The 19,777-nt window shown below is 33.6% G+C and overlaps 1 protein-coding gene across 1 annotated transcript; it reads right to left on the minus strand.

The window, feature by feature from the left end:
* LOC109358255 lies at nucleotides 449-19,688 on the minus strand. Its single transcript, XM_019602383.1, has 43 exons — nucleotides 19,570-19,688; nucleotides 19,319-19,469; nucleotides 17,147-17,222; nucleotides 16,235-16,315; nucleotides 16,072-16,152; nucleotides 15,793-15,869; nucleotides 15,616-15,670; nucleotides 15,457-15,505; nucleotides 15,102-15,239; nucleotides 14,696-14,774; nucleotides 14,157-14,235; nucleotides 13,986-14,044; nucleotides 13,679-13,873; nucleotides 12,531-12,606; nucleotides 11,860-11,940; nucleotides 11,698-11,778; nucleotides 11,359-11,435; nucleotides 11,220-11,274; nucleotides 11,065-11,113; nucleotides 10,786-10,923; nucleotides 10,115-10,196; nucleotides 9,928-10,006; nucleotides 9,187-9,233; nucleotides 8,387-8,598; nucleotides 8,106-8,193; nucleotides 6,319-6,438; nucleotides 6,113-6,231; nucleotides 5,949-6,021; nucleotides 5,727-5,846; nucleotides 5,373-5,441; nucleotides 5,109-5,279; nucleotides 4,976-5,023; nucleotides 4,659-4,800; nucleotides 4,364-4,461; nucleotides 3,696-3,840; nucleotides 3,458-3,546; nucleotides 3,271-3,381; nucleotides 3,051-3,125; nucleotides 2,495-2,560; nucleotides 2,162-2,350; nucleotides 1,965-2,075; nucleotides 1,091-1,171; nucleotides 449-839 (listed from the first exon to the last, which is right to left on the minus strand). Exons 2-43 carry the CDS (start codon nucleotides 19,418-19,420, stop codon nucleotides 660-662), a joined length of 4,143 nt encoding a protein of 1,380 aa, XP_019457928.1. The 5' UTR covers nucleotides 19,421-19,469; nucleotides 19,570-19,688; the 3' UTR covers nucleotides 449-659.

Below are 19,777 nucleotides of genomic sequence, written 5' to 3' on the forward strand. Positions count from 1 at the left end.
AAATTTGGGAGGAATCTACTTATTCTCACTGTCCTATGCATCAATTCTAGAAAAATCAAATGGTTTAAATTAGTGAATAAATCTAAACTATTAGATATTCACAGAATTGATGACTAAGATAGATAATAAGTTCGGAGTAAGTGGATTCCCACGTTTTAAATTTATATATTATATTAAGTCATTAGATGGATCTAATAACAGCACAATTATTATTGGCTTATAGTTAGATCTAATTTTAATTGGACACAACTTATATTTTATTAAGTACTAACAGAAGAAAATTATTTTTTGGACTACATATTTTTAAATCCGGACCCTAATTTTTTTTTTTGAAAGATCCCTTACTGCCCCTAAAACAAAATACATTTCGATATGCATACCTCTGAATGAAAAAATATTCTAACATGTATATGTCTGATAGTAAAAAAAATACATTGCAACATATACCTTATTGTTGGGAACCATATTCCCTTAAGTGTTATTATTGGGAATATTATATCCTGAATATTTTCTAAAACATGTTTGATTGATAGTCAATAATTTAAATCTAACAACTTCTCTTAGCCTTATACAATTTATTGACTATCAGAAGATAACATAACACTAAAATCATACATAATTTATAGTCACCATAATCCAAGCTGATAAATATGCAGAAATCATGCCCTTCCTGCTGAGCCAAAGAGATGAATCTTTTCTGCAACCACAGCTTTCATGGCATCCTTGGCAGAAGCCATAACATGAACTAGATCACTCTTGGGAGTAATGAGAGAGTCCATGTATGCCTTTCTCACTTCAGTGTTGACATTGAACTTTCTAACACCAAGGTTTATGCATTCCTGTTAATAATCAAGAAGCTCTTGTCTTGTGAGGTTAGCAATATAAACTGCAAAAACTACTAAACTTCATTGTACATTACATACATGTGTAATGATAAGAAGTTCAAATATAAATGATAACATCCTATATGTGTAATGTATTAAAACTTTACCTTGAGCTCAATGCACATAACTTGTACATCTTATTTTGAAGGACAAAACATTAAGGGTAAGGTCCATAATCTGTGATGTATTAGAACTGCAAACTGTACCTTAATAAGCTCTTTGGACAAGCCTGACGCACCGTGAAGCACCAGAAAAACTCCTTTCTTCAAGCTCAAGGCATGCAGTTCCTAAACACAGTAGAATGTCAAAATTACACATTGAGATTGGTAATTGCAACTCAGTATCACCATGTTGTTATTTCACAAATTCATATTCATGTTAAATTGAACTAACACCATATTGATTAGAACATTAATTTATCTGAGAATTTAGGTTACCACGAGCTAGGAAGCACCGACAACTATGTTGATTGACATGCCAAAGTGTTAAACACGACACTGACATCTCTAAGACAAGTGTCTTGGCTCATACACTTAACCGAGACTGGAAAATGGCTAGTCATCTTAGAAGACAACAATATAGGAAATTCACAAAATAACTAATTTCCAAAAGTTAACAAGGGGAAAAGGCTTAAATAGACTAGATATTTTCTTAATATTTTGGTTGCACAGGAAAGGATTAAGAGTCAATATTAGGAATCCCACATTGAGTAGAATAGCAAACTCAATGTGGTACTTAAGCCATGAAGCTCTTTCACCTAATAGACTAGTCTTTTGGTTGGGCTCTCCTCACGTGCTTAAGTCCTAACAATTGGTGTCTTTCATTGAGAGTTGTGTCACGGAAAGGGCTACCATCGGGTCAGTGCCGCTAGAGGGAAAGCCATTATGGACGTCAACCCTTAAAGGAGGCGGCAATGTTAGGAGTCCCACATTGAGGAGAATAGCAAACTCAATGTGGTACTTAAGCTATAAGGCTCTCCTACCTAATTGACTAGTCTTTTGGGTTGAGCTCTCCTCATGTGCTTAAGTAAGAAAGTATCTACCAAATGAATAAAGAATACAAAGAGAAAAGTATTGTCACCTTAAGCAAATCAAGCCTGAGTTTTGGACCACTTGCCGGGTATTTTCCATGCACATTTCCAATACAGACTGCCAAAGCATCTATGCCAGTCTCATCAATGAATTTCTGTGCCTGAAATGAATGAGACCATTGTTAATATATTTACCACTGGCAAGCATACAAGAAAAGTGAGTTTTTAGCATAGAAGAGATGGCAACCAAATTTGCATCAGTTAGCTTGGCTTCATATTCTTCAACCGTTAAATCATCTTCCGTCCCTGACAGTCTCCCGAGCTCAGCTTCGACCAAAATATCTTTGGAGTGAGCCACTGATGATATAAATTTTGTGTAGCTAGCATTTTCATTGAAAGATAGATGTGAACCATCAACCATCACAGAACTGAATCCCTGGGATTGTAGCATTGATTGCAGTTTCACTTTAGAGAAATGTGGATAATAAAGCAATAACTAACCACAAATGCTGGCGGAATCATATTTGAGATTGGATATTATCTATAAGTGCAATAATTTGCAAGTAAAAAAGCAAAATACCAGCTCAAGAGCTTCCACAAGATCTTGCTTTGAAGTTCCATGATCAAAGTGAACAGTAATGGGAACCTGCCACATGTTTATAAGATACTCAGTAACATACATGTTGTATTAGTCTATAAATAAATATAGGAATTAATATGCTTTCAGCATTGAAGATGTTTAAGTGATGCTTGTTAATATCTTACAAAAACTGGTTAAATAGAGGCTGAAAACATTCAGCTCATAGAGATTACTAGAAGCTTTCTCTAATGACTCTACTCAAAACACACTATTAACTTAATGACAATGGCTATGGTTTTTCCCAACACAACATCCTCATTTGTTTTATTCAATGATACTTCTTTCGTGTTGACATCATTGTGAACACCGGGATTTCAAGCTATACATATTCAATTTTATAGATTTTCAAACACAACCCAAATCAGTCTTGAAGTTCAGAGATAATATTTTTCAGCTTTGTCAAACATACTCTATTCCAGATTGACAAAAAACTTTGCATTCTTATGTACTTATATTATATATCTCCATTTGCTTCAAATAACATTTTTCCACTTACACTGGCTTGCTCTGCAGCAGAAATGCAACAAGCAACCAAGGGAATTCCGCCTTGCTTCAAGGCACCAGGATGGATCTGAAAATTATGTAAGTAATTAACAACTACTTTAGAGGAACCAAACCTTTGTATGAGAAAATAAAAATAAAAGGTAATATCAGGTTATATATGTTCACAATACTGAAAAGGGGTGTATAACATTTTGAACTGTCTTGTTTCAGACCTGTAATATAGCAGGGCTTTGTTCTTCCTCTGCAGCAGAAACAACAGCCTCAACACCTTCCAAATTATAGACGTTAAATGCTCCAACAGCATATCCACCCTTTTCTGCATTCTTCAATCCAAAAAAGAGATAAAAGTCAGTATCAAAGGAGAACAATTTGATAAACCTTAAACCAGATGATCCTTACGTTAAGAATATCTTTTGTTGAAGAAAGTCTGGTTGGACGAGTCCAAGACCTCACAACTTCTGCCAATGCTCTGCTGTCACCAACATTACCTATCAAAGGCAGATTATCTTTATAATTAAATAAGAAATCTACCGAAGACAGGAGGATATAGATTTACAGCACCAGATACTCAAGTTCAGTCAGGAAACTGTAATTAATATTAAGATAGAGGGGGAAGCCAAAAGTTACTTAATTTTACCCGGGAAAACAATGTACGGAACTCCAGGATGTCTACTTTCAGTGCCTAATTGCCACAAGGGAATGCCGGCAAGTGCTTGTCCAACTATCTTGGCACATTTCACACCAAGGGCTTTTGTAGCAAGGTCTGAAGAGGTAATACCACCCTAGAAAAGGTAGTATTTGTCAGTGTTTAATTAAAGTCTCGGTTGCATGAAATTTCATTTTTTTTCTGACTTATAAAAAGGAGGAAGGTTGGTGGATAAGTAATAAAGGTGTTGTTTTATTATTTTGGTACATGATGAATAAGTTTTAAATATTAACTCTGATCCAAACTCAAGAAACAAATTAAAAAACATAATTTTTTTTAAAGGAACAAATTTCTTGCATTTTTTATCATGCTAGCTTGTGTCAACTTGAGTTTGAGTCCCTGTAGGATTTATTTTTATAAATGAACCTATTAGGCTATGACTAACAATACAATTCTCAAGTCTATCTTCCAAAGGTCCATATAGCTAACAACATGATCTTGTAGTGAACAGGGTCATGATGATCAGCCTAAAAAGTATAATTATACTGGTAAATGTTTACAACACTGACCATATATAAAGTACTGCCTATTTTTAAAAAGATGACAAGACAATGGAAAGATCACATTTTCCACATCAAAATGCAGGTTTGATAAAGTACCTTTGCTAGTATATAGCGAGGTTTTGTAGTTATTCTTTTCACTATTTCCACCAAAGCAGAACTGACTTTGAAGTTTATGTCCAAACTTTCAGAGGCAGCTGCACATTCGAAAATAAACTGGCAGATTAAATTGAGGGACAAAATTATGTTTCCACCATTTAAATACATATACTATTCTTTAAATGTTCAAAAGAAGAATATCAAAGCTATCTTCAGATGATAGTGAATGCTTAAACAATTTTAACCCAGCTAAGCAAGAGGTGGAAAGAAAAGGAAGCAAAGTGCAGAAAGTCACTTTTCCCAGTTATGAGATTCCGGCTAGTCAATATAAGAGTGTCTTTATGAGCTTTAAGATATACATCTGCCAATTGAGCTGTTTTACTGATTTCTTCCTCCCTTTCCTCAATAGGCTGCATGACAAGTTTTTCAACTGATACCTATTACCAGGAAGCCCTTATCAGAACAGAAATAAACACTTTAAAAGAAATTTATTTTCATTACGCATAAAAGTTAATGCGTTTTGCTAAAAAAACAAATTTGTTTTCATTTTCTTCATCAGAGGATTAACAGCTAAAATGAAAATGATGAAGATAAATTTAGGATGCTGTTCACCTCAATGCTTCTTAAAAACTGACCACAGTGTAATTTAAGCTCTTCAACCTGCAGATTACTAGAGTGAGTGAAAACAAAATGGGTATACTAAGGAGTTTTGATTTCATTAGCTTATCTCAATTTCTTTTTTCACCTGCTTGGTTGTTTTTGGAACATATGATCCCACAACTATCAAACCACCATTCCTTTCTCTAGCTATTCCAAGATCCTTTGGCAATATTGGAGGCTTAGAGATGATTCCGATGCGGGAAGAAACAAAACTAGCAGCAGTACGACTTAAGAAACGCTTCTTCTTCAATTCTGCCTGTTAATAAAACAAAACCATAAAAGAACATTTGCATCTGAAACAAGACATGCCAAAAGGGCCAAAAATGCTCAACAGAGAAAGAAGTTTTGCCTTGATCATTCCAAGTGCAAATACAGCCATATCTCTTTCACTAGCAGAATTAACTATACATATTGATCCCTGCTTCATACAATAGACACAATGATAGTAAGTAAGTTGATTGATTAGACCTACTAATTACAAATGTCTTACACATACATAATAAAGCCACCAGTTTACTTCATAAAAAAGGGTGGCGCACAAGGCTCCCAACCTGGGAAGGATAGATCTACGAAGAGACCGTTTCCAGGATTTGAAGTTTTGAACCCATGACCTCCACGTCACAAGGCAAACAACCTTAACATTGCGTTGAGGCTCACCCTCTCACCAGTTCGCTTCATAAAACTTAAAAGATGAAACTTATACCTTCTTCAAATTGCATAGTTGCTGACAAACTGCATCTGGTCCCCCTTTCCTCAAAAGTTGGATAGAAATGGATTCAACAGCACTTGCAGGTATTCGCCCATCAGTCTTCTCCTCTACCCACTATATGTGAATAAAAAGCATTCCATAAATTTATTATATTTACTAAAAATTTGTAATATAAATCACCACAACCAATTTGGAAAAACTGATCAAATTGTTTACATTGCGCAGATTTGAAGATTTGTAGCCAAAGGCAGCATCTTTAGCAAACTCTGTGTCCCCAGCAGGAAGAAGGCTGCATACAAAAAGTTAAATAATGCATGACCTAATGTAGTGTTCATGCATAATTCTTTACAGCTCGATCATGAATGGGAAGACATACGTACATATCAGAATCAGCAACATAGTGTATGTCTTCGATAGTGTAACGGCCACCTTGAAGGAAAAAGGGACAAATTATCCATGCATCCATTTCACCCAATACTGAAACAGCAGCATCCGCTTCCTGTAGACAACAGTCGAGTGTCACTTTGCAAATTGACGCTCAAGTCTCCATATCATTGATTAGAAAGTTAAAAATTATCATCCTTGCCTCTGGAAAATGACCACGCAAAGTTGAATCTCCCCTCAAAACTACAGTATAATCAATGTTGTCAATTGATTTTGCTGCAGTAGCTAGATTTCTGCAAATTTCTCTTATCAATTCACTTGCCTGTCAAAGATCAAACTTGAATTTACAATAATTATACAAGTCCGTATTTCTGACCATTGAAATATCCAATAACTTGGAAGTTTTGATCATCAGTGAACAAAAGAAAGCTATCAGATGAGGAATCTGTTTTTCCTATTTATATGAATAAAAGATTTATGGATTTATTGGTACATGTAGGTAAAGATATTTACCTTCTCAGAACTCAGTGACCTGGAGTTTGTCAAAATGAAAAAGCATTTTGGACTTTTTCTAAACTGCTCGTTCAGTGACTCAATACTCCTGCAGAGGAACATGTTCAACCGAGTAACTTGAGATATTTCTTCAGGCAGAGATCTTACTTTCAGTTCCAATCTCATGATGAAGGTTGAACGTGTTACTAATAGAGAATGTGACTAATAATTGAAGTTCAATTGGAAGTTTGGATTGATTCTGACAAGAAATTGGAAATGACAAGAAAATAAAGTACACTTACCATTCTGTTAATACCTCAATATCATGAACAGTTTGTGTTCCTGTTGGATCATCGTCTAGAACAATTAAAACCTTTGAGCTTATTTCGTTTAGTCTCTTTATATCAGGAAGAGGATCTTGTGGCCACTCGGGTGGAAGAGAATGCAACACAACATCTTTCTTAAGAGCTTGTGGTTTTCCTTCAACTCTAACACCAGTTAATGTTTCATAAACCTATATAAAAGTTCAGAAAGCCCTTTATAATCATTCCTGTCGCAAATTTAGATGTAAAAAATGGTTTTCAGAGACTTAAGATCAGGGGAGAAGGCTAGAACAGGAACATGGAATAATAACTGTTGGCAAAATCACAAAATCATCTTAGAATTTCAGATTTTAAGGTTTAGAACAGGAACATGGAATAATAACTGATGACTGTTACTTGTTAATGCCAATGCAGACCTGGACGAAATGGAGGATTAGGAGGGAGCAGAGGAGATGGAAGAAAAGAGAGGGAACCAAAAAATAGACAAACCAAAATAGAGTAACATGGTGTCTTTGTATCAGCAAGTATTGTACTCATATCATTACTAATACTGTGAACATAATTTCATTCAGAACAGAATCATTAGTATCCTATTTCTTTTCCTCTATGTAATGATTAAAATTACAATTTCAAATTGGAAGGATGTATGTTTTTCATTATTTTGTGAGGACCACAATACACAAGCTGCATCATAGTTGAAATATAAGAAATCTCAAATCAACAATGAAATAGAAACATAAGATGCAGAAATCTATGCGATTTGCTAGCAGAGTGTTTACCTTCACCACACCAGCATCATCTTGACGTCCCCAACCAGCAGCAGAACCTTCACAGTTGCATAACAAGTTTGACATCATTTATTTGTATAGTTTTATAAAATTCATTTTTTTCTTCCCTGCTTCTATCTTGTATCATTTTCTGAAAACTACACAGTTATTTTTGGTAGCTAGATTTCTGCAAATTTCTCTTATCAATTCACTTGCCTGTCAAAGATCAAACTTGAATTTACAATAATTATACAAGTCCGTATTTCTGACCATTGAAATATCCAATAACTTGGAAGTTTTGATCATCAGTGAACAAAAGAAAGCTATCAGATGAGGAATCTGTTTTTCCTATTTATATGAATAAAAGATTTATGGATTTATTGGTACATGTAGGTAAAGATATTTACCTTCTCAGAACTCAGTGACCTGGAGTTTGTCAAAATGAAAAAGCATTTTGGACTTTTTCTAAACTGCTCGTTCAGTGACTCAATACTCCTGCAGAGGAACATGTTCAACCGAGTAACTTGAGATATTTCTTCAGGCAGAGATCTTACTTTCAGTTCCAATCTCATGATGAAGGTTGAACGTGTTACTAATAGAGAATGTGACTAATAATTGAAGTTCAATTGGAAGTTTGGATTGATTCTGACAAGAAATTGGAAATGACAAGAAAATAAAGTACACTTACCATTCTGTTAATACCTCAATATCATGAACAGTTTGTGTTCCTGTTGGATCATCGTCTAGAACAATTAAAACCTTTGAGCTTATTTCGTTTAGTCTCTTTATATCAGGAAGAGGATCTTGTGGCCACTCGGGTGGAAGAGAATGCAACACAACATCTTTCTTAAGAGCTTGTGGTTTTCCTTCAACTCTAACACCAGTTAATGTTTCATAAACCTATATAAAAGTTCAGAAAGCCCTTTATAATCATTCCTGTCGCAAATTTAGATGTAAAAAATGGTTTTCAGAGACTTAAGATCAGGGGAGAAGGCTAGAACAGGAACATGGAATAATAACTGTTGGCAAAATCACAAAATCATCTTAGAATTTCAGATTTTAAGGTTTAGAACAGGAACATGGAATAATAACTGATGACTGTTACTTGTTAATGCCAATGCAGACCTGGACGAAATGGAGGATTAGGAGGGAGCAGAGGAGATGGAAGAAAAGAGAGGGAACCAAAAAATAGACAAACCAAAATAGAGTAACATGGTGTCTTTGTATCAGCAAGTATTGTACTCATATCATTACTAATACTGTGAACATAATTTCATTCAGAACAGAATCATTAGTATCCTATTTCTTTTCCTCTATGTAATGATTAAAATTACAATTTCAAATTGGAAGGATGTATGTTTTTCATTATTTTGTGAGGACCACAATACACAAGCTGCATCATAGTTGAAATATAAGAAATCTCAAATCAACAATGAAATAGAAACATAAGATGCAGAAATCTATGCGATTTGCTAGCAGAGTGTTTACCTTCACCACACCAGCATCATCTTGACGTCCCCAACCAGCAGCAGAACCTTCACAGTTGCATAACAAGTTTGACATCATTTATTTGTATAGTTTTATAAAATTCATTTTTTTCTTCCCTGCTTCTATCTTGTATCATTTTCTGAAAACTACACAGTTATTTTTGGTACAATGAGGCTTGAATCTATGATCCCGTACAAACTCCCCCCCCCCCCAACTGAAAACTACATAGATAACTTCTACCATTTACATTTGTCTGGGCACAATAACAACATGGACATTTAATATAAGGCCTCTAGTGAACTACTCAAATCCATTACAAGTACTACACTCCTATGGCTTACTATTTACACATCAAAATATATATCCTCTGGCATATTGAGATTTTCATTACAGAAATTTTAACCTCCTAGAATTGTTCAACTGTTTCAGAGACCATGACCTCAATTTAAGTAATAGAGGGTCTTTCACAATAAGAGTATGAATAAATAGATTCTACATGCATTACCCTTCATCCATAAGACATTATGTCAGATGGACAAGCTTTACTCCGTCTCTCTTTTCTTCCTCTAGTTTAATATGATTTAAATTAAGGGTTCCAATCTCCTTCCCCAGTCCCAAAATGTAACAAGGCTTTATTGGATCTTTTGGTCATTAAAAAGTATGTAATAGGGAAGACCAAGTTGAAGTGAAGAAAACATATGACCATATGTATCATAAGGATTCAAAGTAAATATAGAACACCTGATAGATATAGTTGGTGAGCAGTAGCTGATAGGTGAAGTGGTACTTTCCAAGAAGATGATTCACGGGTAACAATTCCCTGTACATGAAAATAGATATTAAATGCATAAAATTATGATGATTTATTTAAATACTGTTTCCACAATGTTTCCGCTAAACATAGAATAAACAATATCCTTATTTTTACCAGGTCCTTAACAAAGATATCAAGTGCTGAATATGGTGTGTAATCATTGTCTAGCATGTGCGGGACACGATTTTCAAACATCCTGCAACATAACATGTCTTTTAAGCCTAGCAATAACACTTTCTATTCATATCAATAATGTGCTTTTGTATAAAAGAATAATGTATTCAGAGAAAGAAAGACAAGCAAGGGCAACTGGGTGTGGATAAGAAACTCTAGATAGAGTATGGACAGCTGTACTGCTGAGTGCTGATGTGTAAAGTTAGTTAAAGATTCATTTAAGACTCGGTAGCTTAAGTCCTAGAATGTTCTGGCCTTGTGTATATGAACTGAAATCAGAATCAGTCGATGAAAGACAGTTACAGTTTTCTCTCTCACTTTCCGACTCTTTCCCTCACTTTCTCATTCTTTCTCCGAGATCATCATTTGTAATAGAGAATTCCAAAAATGATTGATGAAAAAAAACAGCAAGCTATGACAAAAAAATTTAATATCCATGAGTAGAGCATCAGAGAAATTCCGTAAGTACAACCATAACCATGAAAGATAGATTACAAAAATCAAAATTGTTCAAAACTTAACCAAAAAAGAAAATCAGCAGCTTTGTTTTATTTTTCTTGTTTGGTCTGGGGAAGAGGGGGGTAGGAGATTACTTTGTGGAAGACACGTACCAGGATGTTCCCCCACTTATGGTTATATAATCAAACAGCGTTCTCGTATTCAGACCCAATCGTGCTGCAAAAGCCATTGCCTCAGCTGCTGATGCTATATGAACTCCAGCAAGCAATTGGTTGACCATCTTTATTCCACTAAAAACAAAACAAACAAAAATAATATACAATTTCATTGTTGGAATCAGAATACATTGCATGACTTGTTTCATGCATACAGAACAGCTAAAGGACAAAAAATCAATAAAGAATAATTGACTTAAAAACTCAAAAAAATACCTTCCAGAACCACAACCATCTTTGATAACATAAAGCTTCTCACTCAAGGCTGATTATAAAGAATCGATGTCAATCAAGTAGAAAGTTTTTTCTGAAACCATTTAACTCCAAAATTGTAATTAATATTATTCACTTCTACGCTTAGTACTTCTTACCTGCTAAGACTAAACCAGCATCCTTAAGGGCAGCATTGGATCCCGAAGCCATTATCTGAGAAATATACATGACTTCAATGGCACAGTACACAAAATAAAAAGAGCAATTTCAATAAAAACCCAAATACATATTTCACACCGTAAGTGTTCCCAATGAGGCCCTCTTAACACCGCCAGAAACAGGGGCATCCACCAGCTTCAAATTCTTACCTTCATCTGTAATATTTTCATGTCAATGGTTACATAGTCACATCTTTATTGAAGTAAAAAAAATGTAATAGAGAAAATGAGAAAGGAATTGAAGATGAAGGATGAAGGAATAATATTCCATACGAGCATCATAAATGTACAGGCCCAAAATTAAAGAGATTTTATAACATCAACAAATTAACAGGCCCAAATTTGATTTGAAAGAAAAAAAGAAATTCAGATATCACAACACAGATTAGCTAACCATATTACTGGAGTAGTGACATACTATGTAATCTGCGCTCTAGCTGACTCACATATGCAGGAGAAACAGTAGAAGAAAGAATGACAGATGCTCCCGGTGGAAGAACTGCATTGTTCAGAAAGAAGGATCAGTTCAGTACAGATAAAAAGACACAATAATATAGGTAGTTGACATACTCGTGTGTACCTGAAACTGCACCATATTCTCCATATAAAGCACTCTCTGCTTGAGCTTCGTTTGTGACCATGATTATGAGAACATCAACATCTGGAAGAAATAATATGTAAATACTTTCTTCATGCACTGGATCCCAATGAGCCTGAGATATTTTTATTTGTAGGAATCTAGCACATTCTCTTATACAATCAAAACTTAGCATTATAACTAGTACACACAAGAAGGACATATACAAGATCAAGAACATAAAAACTTTACAACAACTCCTAATGACATCCTTAATCCTTACAAACTCAAATTCCAAATAAAACAAAATGGTATAATTATTCCTGTATTCAATAATATGATTATTGAACTTACATACCAAAAGAGTTGAGAACTTTTCACCAAATCATAAATTTTGCAATTCATCATGGCATGGGAATCAATAGTTGTCTATGTTTAAAGAGTAGAGAGTACCCTCATAAGTCATAACAAAAATCATGTTAAACTATGACTTATTTTACATTATGTACAACTTTAGGAAATCAAGTTCTAGTGCCATGACCAAAATCTCAGGCAATTTCATTTTTACACTAGGTAAGACTTCAACCAAGAAATGGGTTGAAAGCCATAATGTTTTCATCTTGTTCACTGCTTTATCAGCTTATTTTTATGTCTACATGTATGTATCAATTTACCTTTACCCACTTCTTCTGGAGAATTTCCAATCAAGCCACCAGCATTTGCAAATCGAATTAGAGTTGGTTTATACACCTAGAAACAAAAACAAAATACATATTGAAAAGATGCTTATGGTGGACATTTCAGCTTTCTGCCATGATATACTACAAGTAATATTTTGATATTCTTACTGTAACTGCCAGATTCTAGCCCATGCACAAATATGCTGCCCATTATACACATTGATGTCTACATAAGTATCCATATACCGGCATAAATACAACAGAAGAGAAAAATTAAAGAGACATGGAGTGCATACAGATACCACACTTTTAGGCCCATAACTAAAACTTATTCTGTGAAATTGAAGCATGGCATTAGGAGGGAGAACAGTGGGAATGCAGGATCCATTACTGACATGGAAACTGACAACATATTAATTGCAGACCAATTTGAGAATAATGAAACTATTGAATTCACAGAATGTGAAAGATAAGAGTAGAAGACATGAAGGTAGAATGGGAGGACAGAGGCTTTTAAAAAGAGTTTCAAAAGAAATTCAGAAAAGGGGAATTGTGAAATCTGATTCTTGGTTTTAGGGTAGACCTTTCTATGGGGCTCAATGTTACAATGAGTAATTTTCATTTCCTCATTTCTATTCTGTTATTTCATCTTGTGTTTTGGATTCAATCAAAACCAGACCAGAATTTACAAGTCTGAGCAGAATATTGCAAAGTCTTTTTCGCAGGTGCTCTGGTTTCCTTATCTTAATTTTATCCATTTTAAAGTACACAACACAAATTATCCTTGTAAACTGAATAAGGTGAGGAACAACTTAATATTGAATTTTGATGCAAATCATGCTACCAGCTCATTTCTTTTAATTGGTGATTGAAATTTTTTGCCACTATCTTGTTATTTTCAGTCAAATCAGTATAAATATATATTCTAAGGGCTTCTAAAAGATTATACTTTTGTCGGACTTTTGATTTTCCAATTCCAGATAGAAAACAGAAATTTTACAAGTGGATATCAGTGCTATCTATCTATCATGTGGACAAAATTTTGCATTAGCTCAGTAGTGTGATACTATTATCAAATCCCATGCAAATTTACCATTTGCTATATGCGATATAGATTAAAATTGAAAAGAGAGAGAAATTACATCATAACCAACTACGCTGAAATTTGAACTCAGCAAGTGAGTTGCCATGCCAAATCCCATCGCTCCAAGGCCAATAAAACCAACCCGTCTTACACTCTTAGAATCAGCTGTAATTTCAGATGCCAGTTTTTCAGGGCTGTATGCATCTGCATTTGCAGCATCTGAAAATTTCACCCCATAAATGCTTTCCCAAACCTGTCAAGAAAAAGATAATGTCAAATGCATAAAAAAACGCATCTAATAGAACTAATCTAAAAAACATTTTCTTGTTATTGAAACTACTTAAACAGATGCCCATGAGATTAACCTTAATCAGCGCTGTACCATCATCATCATCTTCACAACAAACAGTTGAAACTGAAACACCTGAAACATGAATTTCTAATCTTTGTGAGCCTCAAACAGGTTGCATTTAATAATCTGGAGAATTACTGAGTGTATGAATATTTTATAGTTTACTGAAATTTTTATTTTGTACCTTGAATAAGTTGTTGATGAGTAGCAGCCAAAAGTGGAAGTGGAAAAGTAAGTAACTTGGCCATATCCAAAATGATTTCCTTTAAGAAAGCAAAGTTTTCAATTTCCAACATTAAATGTTGCAAAAGAATAATGGCAACAACAATAAGAATAAAAAGCAATACTATAAGCCAAACAAAATGTCAATTTTGAAATCAAGAGTCACATGGGACTCTTTTCCAACGAAAAAGAAATATGTTAATATATTTTTTAAGTCGGACTCTATACTTAAAAAACATTTTAAGTGAGTCATCCAATTTGTTAATGTTATCAAAGTAGTCACTGCTGCCAGGATTTGATTGTTATTTAGTTATAAATACCCTATAAATACATGATGTAATATATGACCTTTTACTTCAAGCATGGAGTTGCTTGTTTATCCTTGAGGTTTAGTCAAGTGCAAGGCTTGTTTACCATACTTAACTCATTGGACCAATTAGACAAGCCAAAACACAGTGCATATAGGAAGACTTAATTGCTACAGATGTTTATAGATCTTACCAGCTCCTTAACAAGAGATTTTAGAATGTGATGCTTAACCTCTCCCTTTAACAATAGAGGAACATTATTCTTGAATACCCTACAATGTAAATTTAAGTGTCATCATCCTGGGGGGGTGGGCGGAAGTTAAATTAGAAAAGGTTTGAACTAATCCTAGGTAGCAAATTTTGATATTAGCATTTGGTTGGTGTAAAAGCAAGAACATCTGAGTTATAGACCACGAACAACATATGTGATCATACCAGCCTCCTACAATATTTTAGTTAATTCCATGCCTTCAGAATAATTCTTTTTTTAAGTGAATAAATATCTTAAGTGTCAAGGCGTCCACAAGAATATGTATGAGTGCAAGGATATTTTTATTGTAGATTAGCTAATTAATATTAAATAAACAGTAAAGACGCACCACGAATTTCCAGCAGCATTGGAAATTATATCATAGATTATCCACGGATGAATACCAGCTCTAGTACCAAGAGAAAGAGCCTCCACAGAAGCAATGAAGTGAATGGCCTCTAGCAGCTCAGTAACCATTTTAACCTTACTGCAATGCAAAAGGTGGAAACATTTAATAAGCTCAATACACCTGACAGTGGTTGATATCGATAATAGTAACAGAGGATAACTATCTGAGTTAATTATGAAGCATGTAGTTTTACACTTCATGAATAGAACTTGAGAGGCTTTGTCGAATTGAAATGGTGAATTTAAAGAAATTAATCTAATGGTAAAATTAAGACTAGCAAGAGAAAGAAGTAAACCTGGCACCACCAATTTCACCATCAAAAGTGAAAAGCTTTTCACACATTGCTGTCAACAAAAGCAACACAATTAACTATGAAAAAACAAAAAACTGACATTTTCATTAAGACATAAATCAAGTTCAAGTACTGTATAACTAATAGATCCCAAAACTATACCAGAAAGCAAAGGCCTTGCTCTTGCGATGGCATCTGGTCTTCCGGACGATGCAATCTATGTTGTTCAAGCATCAATTATCAATGCAAGGTTAGTGCTAATCATAAACAGGGGGTTTGTTCAAAGTCAACAACTGAGCAAGATATTATACATGCAACAATATTAAGACAATAACTTACAATAACTTTTCCATTCATAGCATCAGAACTCCCCTGAGAGACATATGCGTCAACAATATAAGCTATCTCATGAATTTCTACAAGATAAACAAATATGGTTATGGGACCCCCTATCACTACATTCCTGGGAAAGGTAAAAACAGAAGTCCAAAGATATTCATTCTAGAATATATGTATATGAGCGCACAAAAGATATAGTACCCAGATGGAGAATAAGCATGGTTTGTCAGGAATTCCTTTTACAAATATAAAGCTAAAAATGTGGAAAGCATTTGTTACCTGCCAGATCCTTCTCCAGTTTATGGAGAGCTGATGGTAATATGGTTGAACGGAGAATAAGAACTGTATCCGATTTTAGGGCTGCATATTAAAAAATGAATTTTACATGAACCAAGAACCTAGGAAATAAATTATGTCGAGTTTCAACAAGGTTTGTACAAACCTTTCAAAACACCCTCATCACCAAAAATTAGATCTTTAATTTGATCCACGTGAGAAATTAGGACAACTAAAGCAGCAACGTCTACAAGTGAGAAAGAGGAAATTTTGCATTAATTTATATAAACTGAGAAGTAAGAACCACACACACATCAGAATTTTAACTGCTTTAATGCAAGACAGATGTAGAGTACAAGGTACTACGCCTGTTTTAGCTTTGCAGTTCAACAAACTTGAGAGGCAAGCTGTCAATAAAAAAAATTTGTGAAACCAAATTAAGGGGGTAGATGTTGTCAAAAATGTTCTATTTCAATTCAGTCTACCTATGCAGTTTCAAGTCTATAACATAGTCACATGGTTATCCCATTTAGCCTATATACTGTGTATTACTTATCGGGTGCCTTATAAAAGAAGTTTTGTAATAATAATGTAAAAAGTGAAAAACCGTATAGAACCGGATACCACCTACCAGAACCATTACCGTGGAGGCATGGACCATGTAACTATGATCTAAAAGCTTGATAAGCATCCTGACAGAGTGTTCACTAATAAATTCCCCAACTATTCCACACATACAAGACTCACCTTTTGTTGGTTATGACCTCCAATCAATCAAAAAAAATTCTACAACATGAAATTTTTAGGTTGAGACTGGTGACATGTTCTGAACAGTGACATACCTTAATCCCTCAAATGATGTTTTATGAATTTTGATATGATAACAAACATTTGATTACAAAATTTCAAAAGTACATAAGTTATTGAATTTGAACGACATCACATACTGCAACTATTTTAACACAAATTAAATAGTGTATTGCAACAAACCAAAGCAGAGGTTATCTTGCCATGTAGGCCATGACTATAGTTTATGCCTTTATGAATGGTCAAGCAGATAGCTGAAATGCCAATTTACCTCTCCCTGCTTCACAAGGGCTTGAACATCTAGTTCCACCAAGCTTCAAGAGTTCTTCTATCGTGGGATCACTTATCTACATAAAAATCCATTCCATTTGAACAAATTATTAGTAAACACTAAACACTACATTGGCATGAAACAAAAGTCCAAAAATAGTCTCTATAAAGAAGTCGAAAGCAGAAACAAACTGGAGGGAATAATCATAAAGGATGACTGATTTATTGACACAAGTTAGCAGGTCATTATCTCATGGCTAATAATTCATTTTTCCTAGACAAGAATTACATTCGTCTTATCACATTCTAACATATTTTCATAATCAAGATAGTATTCAATTTGGATCCTTTGACAATTAAAAGCTTGAGAGTCAACAGATGCAATTGTGTTAACCTGGATGGTTAATCCTTCTAAATTGTCTGCATTAAATTAAAAACTATCTAATAATCAGATTATTTTTTAATCTGAATCAAACACATCCCACTAAGAAAACATCATTTACATGCTGTGGCTATTAGAAGTGACTTCTGAGTTCTGTCCAAAACAAAATTTAGAAATTCAGCCACTTGGATGGGTTGGTCCAGTACTATTACAATGCTACATTAAAATCAATATATTTTGGATAATTTTCTAATGTTCAGTCACCTTATTGAAATAAAAATTACTTAAATAAGTTACGAGATATTTAATGCTTATACAATTTTCTTTTTAAAAATCTCGAGTTCTTGATTTTATAATTTTAGCAAGTTATTTATTAAACTGTACTTGGTTTTAATTTTTAAAGTGATAATATATTTTTTATCCATTGGCCATCAGTAAAGTTTTTGTATAATATCCTTTTTAATTTTTATGGTTCAAATCATATCATTTGATTATACAACAATAAAAGCATTTTCTCATTACGTCCTAGGTCTAATTTATTTCTAGTGGTTTCAGTTCCAGACTTTTATTTCCTTTTAAATACCTTCCTTCGCCCCAAAAAATCTTCCTATATGTTGTAATATATCTACATAAGTTAAACCCATTGAGCTATTATTTGTGTCTTAAATTTGAAGTACTTTTATGGTATTGATATATAGTGTAGGATATTTTTTATGTTAATGTTAATACTCTTGTATATGTTTACTTTAGCCCCTGCTAACTTTTTTATTTATTGACAAGTTCAATAGAACCAGATCAACTTCTCTTATTTTTTTGTCCGTACAAACTTCTAAATTGTGTTAGAAAACAATTATAATAAATTATAATTGTACTAATAATGTTCATGATATTAGTACGTTAACATTTAATATTTTTTAAGATTCGGTAATGAAGTGCCTTCAAAAAACTAATTAAATAATCAAATAGATTAATTAAAAATTAAATTATTTTATATACAAAAAAACCCAGATCAAGATCACAAGTGATTTTGACTATAAATTGATCTAGAAAGAGTTTAGATTTCAGAATTTGGTGCATTTATATCCCATTATTATTCACCCCTAAAGTGGAACAAGCATCAGGACGGGTTGTGGTTACTTTACTCATAGTTATGAGAAAAACTTGTATGGAGACGCATGTAACACATTACACATTTGGAGACAAGTATATTCTATGGTTTTTCATACTATTATTTAAGATTAAATTTAATCAGATTAAAATATTAATATGTTATCAAAATCTTATTAGTTGTCTCTACATGGTTTCATCTCTACAAAAGTCTTTCTCCATAGCACATCTATATCCACACAAATAATGGATATTTATGATAATGATCAAGTTTATGTATAATATTTATACATTTTATAATAATTAATATAAAAAACTAATTATTATATGAATAATACATATGTGGTCAAGTTAATCACTAAAATTAGCATAAATTTATAATTATAGGGTTAGTTGTAGCCATAGGGAAGTAGACACTTATAAACTATTATGGATGTCCATGTATTCACTCATAGATAGTTTTGACATCCATGGACTTGAATAGAAATCATATATTAGATTAATTTGTATCACTCCTCTTTTACTTTGTTAAAAATTATGATAAGTAAGTTATTTCAATGAAAGTTAATATATTTTTTTCACAATTGTTAGTAGATTGAGTGATATATTAGTGTACAGAGAATTTTTATATTAGTGTTAAAAAAGAATATGGGTAGAAAGAAAAATAATAAATAAAAAAAGAACCTCAAAAGCTTGGAGAGCATAGCCATGGGAAATGAGCGATGACGCCATGTTGAGGCTTAATTGATCCAACCCAACGAACCCAACCACTTTCCCAGACTCCATTGCAGCCACTCTTCAGGACTCAAACACTTTCTAATTTTTTGGAATCTCTCTGAGATTAAGAAATAGAAACAAGTGAATCAAAACTTGAGCAATCAAATCTATAATCTATGCAAAAATAGGAATAAATAAAGGTGAGAGTGAGGGGGCACCGGAAGGAAAGAGTAATGGAATTACGTCTTCTTGATCTGATTGCCAAATTTGTGTCGTGTTCTTACACAACTCCTTCTCCTTTCTATTTCTTCTTATTTCAATCTCAATACTTTCTAACTCTTCAATTTTCAAATATTATCCATACGTATATATCTGATGTTGTGAATACTGATCTTAATGTTGTACCTCTTTCAATTATCATAAATT

The sequence above is a fragment of the Lupinus angustifolius genome, chromosome LG10 (genome assembly GCF_001865875.1).
Source record: "Lupinus angustifolius cultivar Tanjil chromosome LG10, LupAngTanjil_v1.0, whole genome shotgun sequence".
NCBI classification, from domain to species: domain Eukaryota; kingdom Viridiplantae; phylum Streptophyta; class Magnoliopsida; order Fabales; family Fabaceae; genus Lupinus; species Lupinus angustifolius.